Source organism: Amblyraja radiata, chromosome 22, assembly GCF_010909765.2.
Source record: "Amblyraja radiata isolate CabotCenter1 chromosome 22, sAmbRad1.1.pri, whole genome shotgun sequence".
Taxonomy (NCBI): domain Eukaryota; kingdom Metazoa; phylum Chordata; class Chondrichthyes; order Rajiformes; family Rajidae; genus Amblyraja; species Amblyraja radiata.
This window is the reverse complement of record NC_045977.1, coordinates 8,353,130-8,371,206: the sequence shown is the minus strand read 5'-3', so window position 1 is coordinate 8,371,206 and position 18,077 is coordinate 8,353,130. Positions and strand designations below refer to the sequence as shown.

The following is an 18,077-nucleotide window of genomic DNA, read 5'->3' as shown; positions in this document are numbered from 1 at the left end:
AGTAAAACAATTACCTCAGCTGGATAGATTAACAGAAAGAAATCAGGCAATGCACTTACAAGTCTTTAATATTGCTTAATAAATTGGTATTCTCTTCTTGTCATTTTTCTTCCTCTCTTTGCCATAGAAGTTTGCCGCATTTCCACTACAGGTAGAACCCATATTTAGATCCACAACATAAATAATAAATAAAGGGCTTGTTCAGTTTAAACAAACCTGCTTTCCGTGTGTCTGTTTCAGCAGATGAGAGGCTGCCACCTCGTGCAAGATCTGGGTTGGAGTCGTTTCTTCCCTCCCTCTCCTCAGGAACTACCATTATTGCCTTCTCCCTAAAAACAGCCAGGGGTGAAATTGTTAAGTCAAAAAAACCTTCCTAAGGATTATCCTTTACACAAATTCCTTATTTATTATTCTAAAGGCTTTTATTTTATATCAGTTGCATTATCAGTTGGAACTGGACAGATTACACTAGCATCTCCCCCCCCCCCCCCCACAACGTTAACAATGTTGTAAAGAATGAAAAGTTGCAATGAGAAAGGCTTTTCAAAAAAATTGCTACAATTCTGAAATTTGGTTCCAGTGGCTACAAATTTACAAGAGACTCATTTTGCAAACAATGAAGTTCAATATATTTAATGTTTTTTCAGGTCTTGATAGGGTAGGTGAGGCACTGATGTTTAACCAGGAATCAGTCTCAAAATAAGGGGATGGTCTTCAGGATGAGATGTCCTGCAGTCACATAGGTAGGGAATCTACAAACACTCCTGCCAAGGGGTTGGGGAGGCTCAGTCAATCAGTATATTCACGAAAAAGATTGGTAGACTTTTGCATATTAAGGGTATCAAAGGATGTGGGATTAGTCTAAAGATCCCTGAGAGTAGAAACATAAGTGGATAGGTGGTAAAGGCAGCATATATATATTCATCAATCACTGTAGAGTATACAAATCAGGGTCACATTACAGCTACAGGTGTAGAGTAGAGAGCATATTGACTGGTTGCATCGTGGCCTGGTTCGGCAACTTGAACAGGAGCGGAAAAGATTGCAAAAAGTGGTGAACATTGCCCAGTCCATCACCAGCTCTGACCTCCCCACCATCGAAGGGATTTATCGGAGTCGCTGCCTCAAAAAATCAGCCAGCATCATCAGAGACCAACACCATCCTGGCCACACACTCATTTCACCCCTGCCACCGGGAAGAAGGTACAGGAGCCTGAAAACTATAACTTCCAGGTTCAGGAACAGCTTCTTCCCTGCAGCCATTAGGGTATTAAACACTAAAATCTCAAATAAGCTCTGAACTACAATAGACTATTATTATTATTATTGCACTATTGTTCGTTTTTGTGTGTGTACGTATGTGTATGTGTATATGTGTGTGTGTATATATATATACATATATATATATATATATATATATATATATGTGTGTGTGTGTGTGTATATATATATATATATATATGCGTGTGTGTACTTGTGAGTATACGTACATATACATATACACACTGAACATTTTTGTTCTCTCTCGTTTATTATATTGTTTACAGTGTGCTATGTTTACATATTCTGTAGTGCTGCAGCAAATAAGAATATCTGGGACATATGAGAATAAAACACTCTTGACTCTTCAGCTTTATAAAACTTTGGTGAGGCCATAATTGGAGAATTGTGTGTAGATTTGGTCACTGCATTACAGGAAGGATCTGGAGGTTTTGAATAGGGCAGAGAATTAGATAGGGTAGATAGCCCAAAGTCTCCCCCACCTCCCCAAAGGTGAAAGTGTCAAATACTAGAAGGCATTGCTTTACTGTGAGAGGGGGTAAATTTAAAGGAATTTACAAGGCAACACAGAGAGCGGTGGGTGCCTGGAACATGCTGCCAAGGGAAGTGGTAGAAGTAGATATTTAGACAGGCACATAGTAGGCAGACACTTGAGGGATATAAATCACGTGCAGACAAATCTGTAGCTTAAAGTGGCACTATGGTTGGCACAAACACCATGGGTCAAAGGCCTGTTCCGTTGCTGTTTGGTGTTTTATGTACTCAATTTCATCTGGAGATTTTAGAGAGCGATGTTGATATTTTCAAAAACTAATTGTATATTGTTCTCTGTCAATCATTTATTCCCAATTTTTGGCAATTAAAGAGAAACTGATCATTTGGTTTATCATATTCTATAATCATAACTCTTATCACAAAAATCAAGTGAAAGAGTCACCATCACTAGTTTAGAAAACAATTTTACAAAGTGTTTCATTCACAGCACCGACTCCACTCTCCCCGTTGGATTGCAACCTTGTCGTGGTCGGGGAGCTTGTGTGCCTCAGTGACCCCTCGAGCTATGCCAGCGGGAGATTCGTCTCCTGTTAGGGTCTCCCATGCTGGGCAGGTCGAAGGGTAGAGGCGAGACAAAGAGCGATCTATTGGTCCTCCAGGTTGGAGGTTGAGCACAGGGTTAACAACCCTGTCTCGTAAAATAAATATGTTACGGAAACAGCAACTGAAGGAATCAACACTACTGGGCGTGATGGACTTCCAGGGCTATCGACAGATGCTGGGATGAATCAGACAGCATCCCAAGAATGGCCCTGCACTGGACCTGGGGTAGTGTCCAGAAGCTAGCCCAGAACAGACAGGAGTGGAGGACCTTCGTTGCTGCCCTGCATGCCGGGAGGCATAATAGGCAGTAAGTAAGTACAGGCTCCACTGAAGCATCTTTTCCATTCATTTACCTTATCAGATTCTCAAAGGCTGTCTTCTCCTTTCTCAGATTGGTCAGGTATCGTTGCTCTTCTGTGGAGCCTCCATATATTAGGAAATAGACTCTAGAAGAACAAAATTAAATGTAGCATCAATCCTTCAGGCACCACATATGCGTAATGATTCATATTGAAACATGTGCATGACTGCTGCTTAGTTTACAAAAACAAAAGACAGAATATTTAAGCAAAATTGGCTTGTAGCTCCCTTTGACTCAGCTGTGTTACTCTCAATATAAGTGTTCAGTTTGCCTCATTAACATTCAACAAAACAGAAGTGATGATACTGGTGGAAAATAATTTATCACTAGGCTTCAGGAAAGAAAAACAATTTCCCATTGATTTGCATGAAGGAAACCTACTGAGAGAGGAGGAGCACACAGGCAGAAACAAACATTATAAAATGCCCGCGGAGACACAAGAAACTGCAGATGCTGGAATCTGGAGCAAAAAACAAACCATTGAAATATAGAATTACCATCGACAGAGGCACTTAGAGAAGATTGGGGACGAGAACTACTGATAAAAATCCCGAAAGAAACATGGGAAAAACATTTGATATATATACGTAAATGTTCGATTAACGTAAGACATAACTTAATTCAATTTAAAATTCTACATAGATTATATTACTCGAAAACTAGATTGAATAAATTCTATCCAAATACTTCCCCCATTTGTGACAAATGCTTATCTCAAAATGCCACTATAACACACTCTTTTTTATCTTGCATAAAACTTCATAAATTTTGGAGCGAAATCTTTGAAATTTTCACAAAATTATTTAAGATAAAACTTGACCCTAACATTGAAATGATTATATTCGGATCAATGGAAGATGGGAATAAACTGAATATGTTTCAAAAATCCTTCCTTAATTATGGTTTAATAACGGCAAAAAAACCTATACATAAATTTTGGAAAAATACACCCAAACCAACGGTTAAAATGTGGATTTCAAACATGTCGGAAACCTCACATCTTGAAGAAATGCGACTCCTCCTAACAGACAAAGCAGACCAATTCTTAATGATTTGGTCTCCATTTATCGACTTCTTACAAGCATATGGTGCAACATAACCGTAGAAATTAACTGGTTCAGGATCGGGTGAAGGGTGATCAAGAATAATAAATTGCTATTTCTCCTTCAATCTCCTGTTTTCTATCTCTTCTTTTTCTCTCTCTATTTTCTCTCTTTTCTCCTTTCCTTCTTCTCACTTTTCGGTATCACACACTTCTCTATTTCTCTACTATTCTCTTTCTTTTCTTTCTTTTACTGCTAAAAAAAAATAAGAAGTTGTGCATAAAATGTAACATGTCAATATATGTTAGGTATCTACAAGGTACCACATTATTGTACTTACTTCTAATAAAATGTTTAAAAAAACCAAAAAAACTTGGTGAAAGGAAAAAAAAAACTATTGGAGGAACTCCACGGGTCAGGCAGCCTCCGTGGAATTAAACAGATGATAGTTCCAAGGTAGGCGTATTTAAAAACCATACTTTTCCCCCTCCATGCAAGAGCATTTTGTAGCGAGTCATAGATTAATGAGAACAACCAGAACTACAGCAATGACACTGACTTGAATTAGAGCATTAAATTGATGCACAACAGTTGGAAATAACTTGCAGTTACAAACTACTTGTCCAATCCCTGAACTAATCCTTTGTTGCCAGGTCATCTATATTCCTTACCAAAATTTTACATTTTTCGTGTATATCCTTTTATAACTATAAAACTCTAATCTTGGATGTGTGTGTGTGTGTATTTATTTATTTGTTTGTGTGTGATCACATCTTCTCGAAAAAAACGATGTGCTGACGGTGAAATTTTTACATATTCCGAGAGATTTATTCTGTGAAGTCAAAAATCGCCTTATCTGAAAATTTAATGCATTATTTCTCGAGTTATTAATCAAAATGTTCAAGAATCTGAAATAACTGGAAATAAAACCGAGCGGCTTTGGCTGATGAAGTTATGACATCACAATGGGTCTCACGCTGTGTTCCACGTGCTGCCAGTGACGTCCCCGGCTGCCCACTGCCCGGGGCCGCCCACTCCACTCCCCTCCCCCCCAACTCTCCCCCCCTCCCCTATATTCCCCCTCTCTCCCTCCTCCCACCCGTTATTCAAAACGAGCAAGTCCAGCCCTGGAATGAAGCTGCCAAAATCGCAGTTCTTTGGTTGACGCACGCCCTCCGCGCCCACCTCCTGCCCCCCTCCCCCCCCATCTCTTCCCTCTCCCCCCCCTGCTCTCTCGCCCATCCTCTTTCCCCCCCTTCACCCCCCCCCTCTCTCTACCCCCCTTCATTCCCCTCTCTCTCCCCCCCTTCATCTACCCTCTCTCTCCCCCTGTCCTCTCTCTCTCCCCCTCTCTGTCTCTGCCCCTCTCGGTCTCTGCCTCTCTCTCTCTCTGTCTCTGCCCCCTCTCACTCTCTGCCTTCTCTCTCTACCCCCCTCCCTCTCCATATGCGCCTGTGAGTTGGGTGCTATGCGTGAGTGGATAGAGCGGGGATGGGGTAAAAGGAGCGAATGAATAATATTATTATAATATCAAGGGGGGTGGCTAGTGTGTGTGTGAGACGCTGCAGGCCCCCCCCCCCACCGCAACCGCGCGTTGAGGGGACGGAGCCCAACGGGTCCCCCTTGGTCTAGTATTTAATTAAAACTGCAAGCTACCGCAGTGACTTTGTCCTGATGATATATTTTTGGTACTGAAGTAGCACGAGCAGAGTGAGCTATCAAATTCCAATTCTCCATGTCTGTGTGCCCTGACAATTACAAGTACACAACCTGCCACTGCACTGTAAATAATGCTCAAGTTAGGGGCGGCATGGTGGCACAGCGGTAGAGTTGCTGCCTTACAGAGCCAGGGACAAGACTGCAGATGCTGTCTGTAAGGAGTTTGTACGTTCTCCCCATGACCACGTGGGTTTCCTTTGGGTGCTCTGGTTTTTTCCCATACTCCAAAGATGTACAGGTTTGTATGTTAATTGGCTTTGGTAAGTTGAAAAAATTGTCCCAAGTGTGTGTAGGTTAGTGTACGGGGTGGTCGCTGTTCGGTGCGGACTTGGTGGGCTGATGTGCCTGTTTCCGTGCTGTATCTCTAAACACTAAAAACCTGGTCTTCATGTTTCACCTCTATGTGGCCTCCAGGCAATTGGACTAACATATTTATTCTTCTTCGTTAATAAACATTTGAAGAATTGAGCAGCAATGCTGATGATATTTACTACTCATTTCTGGAACAAGGTGAAAACTTGCCCCGTTGATGCTGGACAGTCCCATATGCTTGTTGATGGGTATAATGGTAGTGGACAGTGGGCAGTCTGGCAGGAATAGGTTGCCAATCATACCATTCTTCCACAATGTTTTGGTAACCTCAATGCAATGCAATCTCAATCGAAAATGGAGTAGATGATCACAACTGGCGTGTGTTTACTGCAAGCGAACAAAGAAAAATGCATCTCCAAAATGTTAAATGCCAAAATGTTTTTGAATTAATGTATTTAAGTAAAACAGTGGTTGGTAAGAAAAGCAGCTCACGACTTCTACAGTTAATTTAAAATGTTGTATACATTTTCCCCATAATCAAATAGAAATAGTTTGAGAGAAGAGTGTTTCGTCTTTACATGAATATTTTCATGCCAAAAGAAAATTATGTTTTTGACTACATTTCAGGAAAAAATTTATTCCAATGTGATGAGTAATAATTCAATAGAAGACTAGATATTTTGCAAATTTGCAAATTTTGTTATTGCATTTTATAATTTGTGAATTTGATGTGACATGGAAATTTTACAGTGACAGAAAGAAGATGACCGTGAAAATCACTAGCTAATTATAAAAATCTAGCTGGTTCACCAATAAAATCGACTCTCATTTTCACAGTTGAACATGATCTTAGGATAGACCAGAGCATTACAGGTAGAAATCAGAAAATGTTATAAAGCAGGAAAGACAGCAGCCAATCTGAGCAAAGCCAGGTCCTACAATCAACAACAAGTGATCTGGCAATAACTGAAACTCAAAAATCTGCAAATGCTGGACATCAGAAATGAAGTGGAAAAATGCTTGAAACACTCAGCAGATGGGGTAAAATCTGATAGAGAAACAGAATAAAGCTTCAGGTCCAAGACCCTTTATCAGAACTAGAAAACACATTGGAGAAAAGAGGTTGCAGGGAGGGCGAGGTTAAAATAGATGACAAAGGACATTTCTTCAACAGGAAGCTACCATGGTGTTAGGACAATAATGGAATGGTGTTAGGACACCAATGTCAGTGGACAAAGGGGCCAGTTATTGATTTCAGGAATGTGTAGGAAGGAACTGCAGACGCTGGTTTAAACTGAAGATAGTCACAAAAAGCTGGAATGGCTCAGCGGGTCAGACAGCATCTCTGGAAAAAAGGAATAGGTGACGTTTCATGTCTGAAGAAAGGATTCGACCTGAAAAGTCACCTATTCCTTTTCTCCAGAGATGTTGTCTGACTCACTGAGTTCCTCCAGCTTATTGTGTCTATCATTGATTTTAGGAAGCATGGCGGATTATACAGTATGCCACAATCAGCATCAATGCTACAGGTCAAAATGATTGAGAGCTTCAAGTACCTTGGCATCAATATTGCCAATCATTTGGCATGGACCAACCAAACTGATGCAACAGCCAAGAAGGCAGACTGAAGGCATTTCTCCAGTGACTCTTACAAACTTCTACAGATGCACCTTAGAAAGCATATGGCTTGGGTTTAATCATAACTTGGTTTGGGAACAGCACTGCCCAAGACCACGAGCAATTGAAGAGTTGTTTGTGTAGTCCAGTCCATAATACAGAACAGACTCCCCACTATTGACTCCATCTACACTTCATGCTGTCTTGGAAAATCAGCCAACATTATCAAAGACTTGTCCACCCTGGTCATTCCTTCTGCTCCCGGTTCCCATCCAGCAGACGGTACAGAAGCATGAAAGCAAGTACCACCAGACTCAGGAACAGCTTCTTACCCCTCCGTTATCAAGCTTCTGGCCAGTCCTTCCATAAACTAGGGGAACCATTTGATTCGCCTCTATCCTGTTGAGGACATTGGACTTTGTCCAAGGAGCTGATGGGATACAATGCTGAGAATTATATTCCTCTTTGCTCTATCTATTGTACTTGAGTTTGATCTGACTATCTGTATGGTACATCTGATCTGTTTGGGTAGCATGCACAGCAAAGCTTTTCACTGTACCTTCGCAACAGTAATAAACTTAAACCTACATATCTTGAAGAGTACACTTGACGGCCGTTTCTCAGAACACTTGTGCTCAGTCCATCAAGGCCTACTGAATCTCCCAGTTTCTAGCCATTTTAACTCCCTTTCCCATTCTGACCTTTTTGTCCTAGATTGGGGGGGGGGGAAACCTTCATAACTTTTGTACTATTTCACCGATCGGAACAAAACTTATTTGACTTGCAGCAGAGGAGAATGGTGAGTAAGGTGGCGAAAAATAGTAGTACTATGGGGGATCGTTTTTGCGCAAATTTAATGACCATGCAGACAGGAAGTAGTCAAGAGAGTTTTAGGAATATACTAGACTAAGTGGGACCCGTCGGGTCCCATGTTCATATGGGAGGGCTGGTCCCCCACCACAATATTCCATCTCTCCACCAATTCCAATATTGGTGGTCAGTGGGGGGCTTTCTGGAGCGCTAGTATGGGTGATGTGGGCAGAAGGGATTGGTTTCCAAAGGGCTAGTATGGACATTGTGGGCCAAATGGATTCTTGGGCTGGTAGCTCAGTCACTCGGGCCTGGTGGGCTGGCAGATCAGTCACTCAGGCCTGGTGGGCTGGCAGCTCAGTCACTCAGGACTGGTGGGCTGGCAGCTCAGTCACTCAGGCCTGGTGGGCTGGCAGATCAGTCACTCAGGCCTGGTGGGCTGGCAGCTCAGTCACTCAGGACTGGTGGGCTGGCAGCTCAGTCACTCAGGCCTGGTGGGCTGGCAGATCAGTCACTCAGGCCTGGTGGGCTGGCAGCTCAGTCACTCAAGCCTGGTGGGCTGGCAGATCAGTCACTCAGGCCTGGTGGGCTGGCAGCTCAGTCACTCAGGCCTGTTGGGCTGGCAGCTCAGACACTCAGGCCCGGTGGGCTGGCAGCTCAGACACTCAGGCGCGGTGGGCTGGCAGCTCAGTCACTCAGGCCTGGTGGGCTGGCAGTTCAGAAACTGCCAGAAATTCTGCCCAAAACAGGTGAGAGAGATGGAAGAGAGGGTGGAGAAGCAATTTTAAACATTTTTCATATTTTTCTGCAGATCACTGGAACGAAGGAGGAAAGTCTATCCTGGCCTGGATCTCACAGGGAGCCAATGAAGGAAGGGAGAAACATACTGGAGTGAGGTTTAATACTTGCAGGGGGAATACTTACTGATGGGCCAAAGGGGCTCATCCTGGGTTAGTACAGGTCTGATGGGCCAAAGAGGTTCTTTAAAAAAAAAATCTGTGTGAAATTCAGTGAAAGGCGCTTTTCTTAACTTTTCCTGGCCTGGCACGGGCCTTTTGGGCCAAACTGCTCCCCCTGGGCTAAATGGGGCATTTTGGGCAAAAGGGATTGGTTTCTCGGCTAATAGGGGCCTTGTGGGCCGAAATTAGTGGTTTCAGGCAGGCCAAAGAGCTCATTGCATTTTCATTTCATTTCCTTTGCTAATGCAGTTTCAAGCACGGGGCAGGCCGAACAACTCATTGTATTTTAATTTCATTTCCATTGCAGTTTCAAGCACAGGGCAGGCCGAACAGCTGATTGCACTTTCATTTAATTTCCATTGCCATTGCAGTTTCAAGCACAGGGCAGGCCGAACAGCTGATTGCATTTTCATTTCACTTCCATTGCAGTTTCAAGCACTGGGCAGGCCAAACAGCTGATTGCATTTTCATTTCACTTTCATTGCCATTGCAGTTTCAAGCACAGGGCAGGCCAAACAGCTGATTGTATTTTCATTTCAGTTCCATTGCCATTGCAGTTTCAAGCACAGGGCAGGTCAAACAACTCATTTCATTTTTATTAAGGACTAACAAATCATTTATTGCAAGTACATTGCAGACTCACAGTTCAGTTGATTCACAGCTTAGAATGAGAGTTGTGGCCTCTCCCTCGCGATCTTGCAGAGTGACTGTCACGTCCAGGCATCTGGGGGTTTATAGTCCTGCCCCCCCCCCCCCAGAAGGGGCGTTACCTTCATCGCGGTGATTGACAGGCGAGAGGATCTCAAGGTTTTTTAAACACTCATAACTTTTTTATTTTTCATCAATGGGAAAAATCCTCGGGGCCTGCTCAGCAGTGGAGGACTGTAAGATGGCCAAAAATCATAGCGATATATGGTAGCGTTTTTTCTAAAATCAATATACAGCACAGACAGGAAGTGGTCAAGATGACACTTTTTATTATATAGAAACTAGACTAAGTGGGACCCGTTGGGTCCCAGCAACACATGGGAGGGCTGGCCTCCCAATGCAATATTCCACCTCTCCACCAATTCCAATATTGGTGGCCAGTGGGGGGGGGGGGGGGGGGGGGGGCTTTCTGGAGCGCTAGTATGGGTGTTGTGGGCTGAAGGGACTGGTTTCCAGAGGGCTAGTGTGGACATTGTGGGCCGAATGGATTCTTGGGCTGGCGGCTCAGTCACTCAAGCGTGTTGTGCTGGCAGCTCACTCACTCACGGCTGGTGGGCTTGCAGTTGACTCACGACTATTCCTTGAAATTCCATTTCAAGCAGGGTGTAAGGCCTCCAAATTCAAGTGCAGTTTCTTACCACGCCAAGCAGGGTGCAAGGCCACCAAATTCAAGTGCAGTTTCATACCATTTCAAGCAGAGTGCAAGGCCACTAAAGACACCGAGTCGTGACCCCTCGCTCCTCCATCTTGCAGGGATTGAGCCACGCCCACACTTCTGGGTTTATAGTCCCTCTCCCCCTCCCACCAGAAGCGGCGTGGCCTTCATGGCGTGATTGACAGGAGAGCGAATCTCAACATTTTTTAAACACTAATATTTATTTTTCATCGATGGGAAAAATCCTCAGCACCTGATGAGTGGAGGGGGACTCTGAGTAAGATTGCCAAAAATCACAGCCGTACGAGGTTTTTCTAAAATCAATATAAAGCGCAAACAGGAAGTGGTCAAGATTAGACTTTTAATTATATAGAAGGCAAGGCAATTTTAATTCGGCAAGGCAACTTTAATTAGGCAAGGCAACTTTAATTAGGCAAGGTAACTTTAATTAGGCAACACGGCTTTAGCATTTCCAAACCAAAGGCAACACAGTTTTAGCATTTTCAAACTAAAGGCCACACAGCTTTAGCATTTCCAAACCAAAGGCAACACAGCTTTAGCATTTCCAAACCAAAGGCAACACAGCTTTAGCATTTCCAAACCAAAGGCAACACAGCTTTAGCATTTCCAAACTATATTTTCAAACCACATTAAGGGCAGTGACAGGTCAGTAAAACCACTCACAGTTTACTAGACATGTGTTCAGTGTTATTCACAGCTCAGACTGAGAGACGTGACCCTCTCGCTCCCCCATATTGCAGAGACTGATGGAGGCACTCAACACTTCCGGGTTTTATAGTCCCTCCGGAAGGGGGTGGCCTTCAGGAGAGAGAATCTCAACATTTTTAAAACACTAATAACTCTTTTATTTTTCATCAATGGGGAAAATCCTCTTGTCCTACGCAGCGAAGGGGGAGTCTGAGTAAGATAGCCAAAAATCACAGCTGTAAGTGGCAGCGTTTTTTCTAAAATCAATATACAGAACAACAGGAACTGGTCAAGATCAGACTTTTAGTAATATAGATAGATAGATTACTACCCCTCACCTATGTGCACTTATTGCTTGTCAGGCTGTGACCTGCTACTCTTCTCTTCTAGCTTTCTCCCCCTTCCCCAACACAATCAGCCTGAATAAGGGTCCTGACTCAAAATGTCCCATATCCATATTTTCCAGAGATGCTGCCTGACCCACTGAGTTACTCTAGCACTGTGTGTTTGTTTTATATGAATCAGGCTGATGATTAGAGTGGCAGTTGTGAGACAGTGATTAAAAGACATGTAAAGGATGCAAAATGTGGGCCAGATCTGTGGCAGAGAATTGAATCCAAAATGAGAATGTTGCAAATCCCAGCAAATCAGGCAGTGGAGAGATAGAGATCAAGTTTATATGACAGATACATAACCTTACATAAGAATCAACCAGTTTTCATACAAACAGGAAATATGAACTACCCATAACTGTTGAATATGATATCACACACTAAAGGCTGCACCATGCCAAGATGGAAAGATGTTCCTCAAATTAGCAAGTGCCTTGTTAAAACAATGCAGACAGATTAGTCAAAATGGAGTGAGACAGAAAATTAAAGTTCCAAGCAACCGGAAGCTCCATTTTGACCCTGTGAACTGAACAAAATGCCTATTCAAAGTCAAACACCATAGGTTCAACTCCTCCAGTTTAGAAGAAATCACAAGCTGGTCAGTTCTGCTGTAAGGATATTCATCAGTAATTTTAACTCAGTTGTTTTTTCGCCATGGACACTGCCTGGTGTCTGGATATTTCGAGCATCCTTCTTTTGGTTTCAGGACTAAGGGGCAGTTTTGACCTGCATTTCAATACATCACTTTGGTTTCTCTCTCCTCCAGCCATCTTTAATCTATTCACCAGACCGTTCTGTAAACATTGCGATCACCTAGGGAACTCTGGCCTCAAACTAACTTCCAAAATGAGAACGAGAGAGAAATTTACTTGGAACTCTCGTGGATATCAGAATAACAGTGCAATGAACCAGGACATGCAGGTTACAAGATGAAGGCACAACACGTCAAGTTTTTAAATTAAATTCAAGAAACCTTCAATTTTCCTGGTATGGTTTAGAAGACTCTGGCTCACAGATGTAGTCAATTCTTATTGATTTTTGAGGTGCCTAATAGATTATTGAATTATAGAAAGAATTTCAAGAAAAAGGCCACAAAAATATTGCCAAGCAATAAGTATTACCTGTGTTCTTCAGAGAAAAAAAATGAGTGTCAAGTTAAGAAAGTTAGACATCGACTTACCTGAGAGGCTTGCCTGGCCTGCTTGCCCTGTATATCTCAAGCTGACGAACAAATGAGAGTTCTGCATCATAGAGTATGACGTAACGAGGCTCAATTTCATGCAGTACACGTGTCAGACTATATGGGTCACTACAGCCCAGCAATGGATGGAGAATAATGAGTGGTTCCTTCAGGATTCCATAACAGGCATCAGTTGGCAGGTTCAACATCATGTCATCAACTTCCGTTTCTTCGGTTATATGTTCCAGGCTAACACTGTCATAATCTTCTATGTCCTTCTCTTCCTTACACTCTTCATTATTTTCTCTTCCAACCATCTGAGTCAATGTTAGCTCTGATTTCACCTTTTTAAGAGTCTCTGTTCTTGCCTTCTTCACTTTAGGCCCATTGCCAGACTTTGGTCTCACCTTGGATTTGCCAGGCTTAAGTTTCATGGTGGCCATCAGTAAATGCTCAGCCTTCTCATTCTTCCCAAAGGTTTTATTATAAATCTTCTTTAACAAGTCTTCCGCTCCAATGCTGATGTATTCCTTCAGCTGTGCACAGGTTTGATCATCACTGGCACAGATCAGCACGTGACCTACACAGAGCAACATGAAAGGCCACAGCAATCATATAACCATTTTGAAAATACTTACAAGCAATATCATGCTGTGTGTGTTTAAGAAAGATGTGATTAGAACTCGTTCCTGTGTATAGAAAATATTATTTAGTGCAGCCAGCGGTGAAAGTAATAAGACTGTCACCTTTAGGTATTATAAATTAATAACAGAAAATATTGTTAAGACTTGAGACCACATTCACTCTCATGTAATTTATAGATATTTACGTTTTCTTGATATCTCTTCAAATTTCACATTACATTAATTTTCATTTGTCCTTGTTTTGCTATTGTTTTTGAACTACATCTGGATTTACGTCATCAAGGTTACATGTAAAGGCTCACATAACCTAGATGATGTAATCTAGACTATGTAGGCCTTTGCGCAATCTGATGATCTGTACGCTTGATCATCTACGTTCTAAATTGCAAAATGCAGGCAGTGAAAAAACATAGACGATGACTCAATGAATGCCTTCATCAGTATTTCTAACTGTATTTCTTCACCCGTTTTATATTGATGATTAATTCTTTTACTCTTCCATTGGTAAAGAAAATAGGTTTTGAGGCTTGGATATCCAACTGAACACCAAACTGCAAGTGTGACATTAGAACTGAAGCCTTAACATAACTTCTGCCTACTTAGCCTCCACTTCTACATATGCTTACGTCTTATGGAGCTTTAATTGGTTGAGTTACTGTAAATGGATATTTCTCTTTTTACATTCCTATAACATGTTAGTGTTAATCATTCGTACTAACATGGATTGCCCCAATACACAATGTAATGGCTTCACTGTTGAGCTGCATAGTTTGAACAACTTGGCCCTATGCCCATCTGGGAGCATGGGTTGTGCATTTTTATGCAACAATCATTGGCATCATCCATCAACATACAATAAAATGGAAAATCTGTCATTTAAACGCCACGGTAACTCAATTATCCAATATTCAACAACATTTCAAGTACAATTTCACGATCCACCCCAGTCCCAGCTGTCCCCCAAAGCTATAAAAGTTGTGATGCGGAAGCAGCATCTTCTGAACTTGTTCTTCTTATAAGATTTACACAATCAGTGACAAAGCATGCATTCTGGAGATAGACACATTTAAAAAAAGGCATTCAATTTGCCCAGCTGTTTGTTCAGCTCACCAGAGTCAGTCAGTTCTTCACTGGGTTCATTTTCTCTTTTTATCTCAGTTAGTACTTCACTCAATGCTTCCCACTTTGGATTCATCTCCAGGACAAGTTCCTTCTTTTCTTCAAAAGAAAGTACACAGCAGGCATTTAGACAGCAGTTTTCACAAATCCATGTTTACGACATGCGAAGTATTTTCAGTCTGGTCATGTGCTAATGACCAGTTAATCTATTTTTTTTTGTAATGTTAAGATGGATTAAATATTGCCCACAGTACAGAAGATCCCATGCTATTCTTTAAAATAGTGTCACTGAACATTTTACATCCAGCTAAGTGTAGACCCACGTTATCTGCGAGATGGTATTTCACTCCTTAAGAAAAGGACAGCAGAATCCACAACCTTCTATTTTAGAGACAAAAGTGACACCGATATAATTGCACGTCCATAAGAGGTTGAAGTTATCAGCAGCTTCAACTTTTATTTCTCTGAAAATGTTTTTAATTGTTTTGAAATATACAAAAGCTTCCTCTTTCCTTCAGTCTGATACCAACAGAAGGAAAGACTTGTATGTGACTGCCATGAGTCAAGCAATTGTGTCCGTTTGATAGCTCATAACACTAACGCCACCAGGGCAACGGGCCTTTATGGCTAGATGCGTTTCAAGCAACTTGGACTCTTGTATTCAAAAGGGAACTGCAGATGCTGGAATATCGAAGGTACACAAAATTGCTGGAGGAACTCACCCCACCCCCACCCCCCATCAGTCTGAAGAAGGGTTTCGGCCCGAAACGTCGCCTATTTCCTTCGCTCCATAGATGCTGCTGCACCCGCTGAGTTCCTCCAGCAATTTTGTGTACCTTGGACTCTTGTATATTGTCTGAGTGGACTACAGTATTTTACTTAATCTAAGATTGTGATTATGTACAGTAATACTTTATTGACCTGGGTGCAAAAAAAAAAATCAGTGTACATTGGTATATGTGATAATAAAGAACTATTGAACTTAAAGGTTGACACAAAATGCTGGAGTAACTCAGCGGGACAAGCAGCATCCCTGGAGAGAAAAAAAAATGGGTGATGTTTCTGGTCGAGCCCCTTCTTCGGACTGATCATCTACGTTAGTCCCACCTGCCTATGTTTGGACCATATCTCTCTAAACCTGTCCTATCCATATACCTGTCAAAATGTTTTTTAAATGTTGTTATAGTGCCTGCCGCAACAACCTTCTCAGTGAATCTGTGGAATTCTTTGCCACAGACGGCTGTGGAGGCCGTCAGTGGATATTTTTAAGGCAGAGATAGATTCTTCATTAGTACAGATGGCAGAGGTTATGGGGAGAAGGCAGGAGAATGGGGTTAGGAGGGAGAGAGATAGATCAGTCATGATTGAATGGCAGTGTAGACTTGATGGGCCAAATGGCCCAATTCTACTCCTATCCCTTATGACCTCTTACAGTTTGTTCCATATTCCCACCACCCTCTGTGTGAAAAAAAATGTTTCTCAGATCCCTAGTAAATCTTTCCCTTTATTCCCTTCCTCTTGGTAAAAGACCATTCATTTACCCCATCTATTCCGCTCATGATTTTATACACCTTTATAAGATCACCCCTTAGCCTCTTGCGTTCTAAGGAATAAAGTCCAAGCCTGCCTACCCTCTCCCTGTAGCTCAGACCCTCAGGTCTTGACAACATCTTGTAGATCTTCTCTGCAGTCTTTCCAGCGTAATAACATCCTTCCTATAGCAGTGTGATCAATACTGAACTGAATGTTGTAAGTGTGGCATCATCGATGTCTTGTATACTCTTGGACAAGGACAAAGGACAAAGGACATTTATTGTCACATACACCGATTGGTGTAGTAAAATTTGAGTTGCCATTGCAGCACACCAATAAAATAAACACAACATTATAGAATACTGTATTCATCTATATACTTCTATACTCGATACCTGACTGATGAAGGCCAATGTACTGAAAGCCTTCTTGACAAACCTGTACATCTGTTACATAATTTTCACGGAACTATGTACCTGCACTCTTAGACCCCTCTGCTCTATAATATTCTCCAGGGCCCTGCCGTTCTCTGTGAAAGTCCTGACCCGGGTTGATTTCCAAAAACGCTACATCTCACACTTCTCAACAATAAACTCCATCGGTCATTCCTCTTACCACTTGTCCAGCCGATCAAGATCCTGCTATAATATTTGATAACAAGCTTCAGTATCTTACTAATACAATCAATACCACCCACTAACATCATCTGCAAACTTACTAATTATGCCTTGTACATTCTCATCCAAATCGTGCTGTTCCTCCAATTTACACTGGGCCTCACTCTGGCAATGGAGGAGGCCCAGGACAGAAAGGTCAGATTCGGAATGGAATGGGGAGTTGAAGTGCTGAGCCACCGGGAGATCAGGTTGTTTATTGCGAAATGAGCATAGGTGTCAGGCCAAGCGATCGCCAAGCCTGCGCTTGGTCTCACCGATGTAGAGAAGTTGACACCTAGAACAGCGGATGCAGTAGATGAGGTTGGAGGAGGTGCAGGTGAACCTCTGCCTCACCTGGAAAGACTGTTTGGGTCCTTGGATGGAGTCGAGGTGGGAGGTAAAGCGACAAGTGTAGCATTTCCTGCGGTTGCAAGGGAAAGTATCCGGGGAGGGGTGGTTTGGGTGGGAAGGGACAAATTGACCAGGGACCTCATATTTTGTTTGGGTAGTTTACACCCCAGCGGTATGAACATTGACTTCTCCAATTTCAGAGTCATTGCTTTCTTCCTCCTTCCCCTCCCCTTCCCAGCTCTCCCACAGCCTACTGTCTCCGCCTCTTCCTTTCTTTTTCCCGGCCCCCCCCCCCGACATCAGTCTGAAGAACGGTCACGACCCGAAATGTCGCCTATTCCTTCTCTCCATAGATGCTGCCTCACCCGCTGAGTTTCTCCAGCATTTTTGTCTACCTTTGACTTTTCCAGCATCTGCAGTTCTTTCTTAAACAACACGACAGCGTTTACAAGGTGTCCATATGAATACTTGAATTGTCCAGGCATAGATTATGAGCCAAGTGCAGAAATATGGGACAATCTTAGGTAAATCGAACAAATTTAGATGCGGCATCTTCGTCAGCATGTACAAGTTGGGCCAAAAGGCCTGTTTCAGTGCTACATGACTCCATGATTCAATACTGGAAGATGGGATGGGTACAGATGGGTCAACATCTACATGGTGGGCCAAATAGACTGTTGCCATGCTCTATGACTAGGTCTTCTCAGAAGATGGTAAATATTTGCAATTCTCCACTCAGAGTGCAGTGGAAGCGAGATCAATGTGCATTTAAAAAAATAAGCAAATACAAAATTAAAAGAGAATTGAGTGCTATGTAGAACCAGCACAGAAGAGGCCTGGGCCGTAATCAAGGTAAATAGCCATGCAGGCTTGAAGATTTGGCATACTCCTCAAAAGGTAACTTGATTTACTTGATCCTCAAAAGGTAACT

General features: G+C 42.4%; 1 protein-coding gene across 3 annotated transcripts in view; it reads right to left on the bottom strand.

Annotated features, from left to right (window-relative positions):
* ercc4 (ERCC excision repair 4, endonuclease catalytic subunit) overlaps positions 1-18,077 on the bottom strand; it is a 40,880-nt gene that overhangs the window by 2,381 nt on the left and 20,422 nt on the right. For 2 of the 3 annotated variants that reach the window (XM_033040310.1, XM_033040311.1), the window contains 4 exons: positions 14,598-14,705; positions 12,844-13,423; positions 2,733-2,825; positions 217-329 (listed from right to left, as the gene is read on the bottom strand). In XM_033040310.1, the coding sequence (XP_032896201.1) occupies positions 217-329; positions 2,733-2,825; positions 12,844-13,423; positions 14,598-14,705 (894 nt within the window). Of the gene's footprint in view, positions 1-216; positions 330-2,732; positions 2,826-12,843; positions 13,424-14,597; positions 14,709-18,077 lie in introns of all 3 variants that reach the window. The other variant, XM_033040309.1, reaches the window with a different exon arrangement.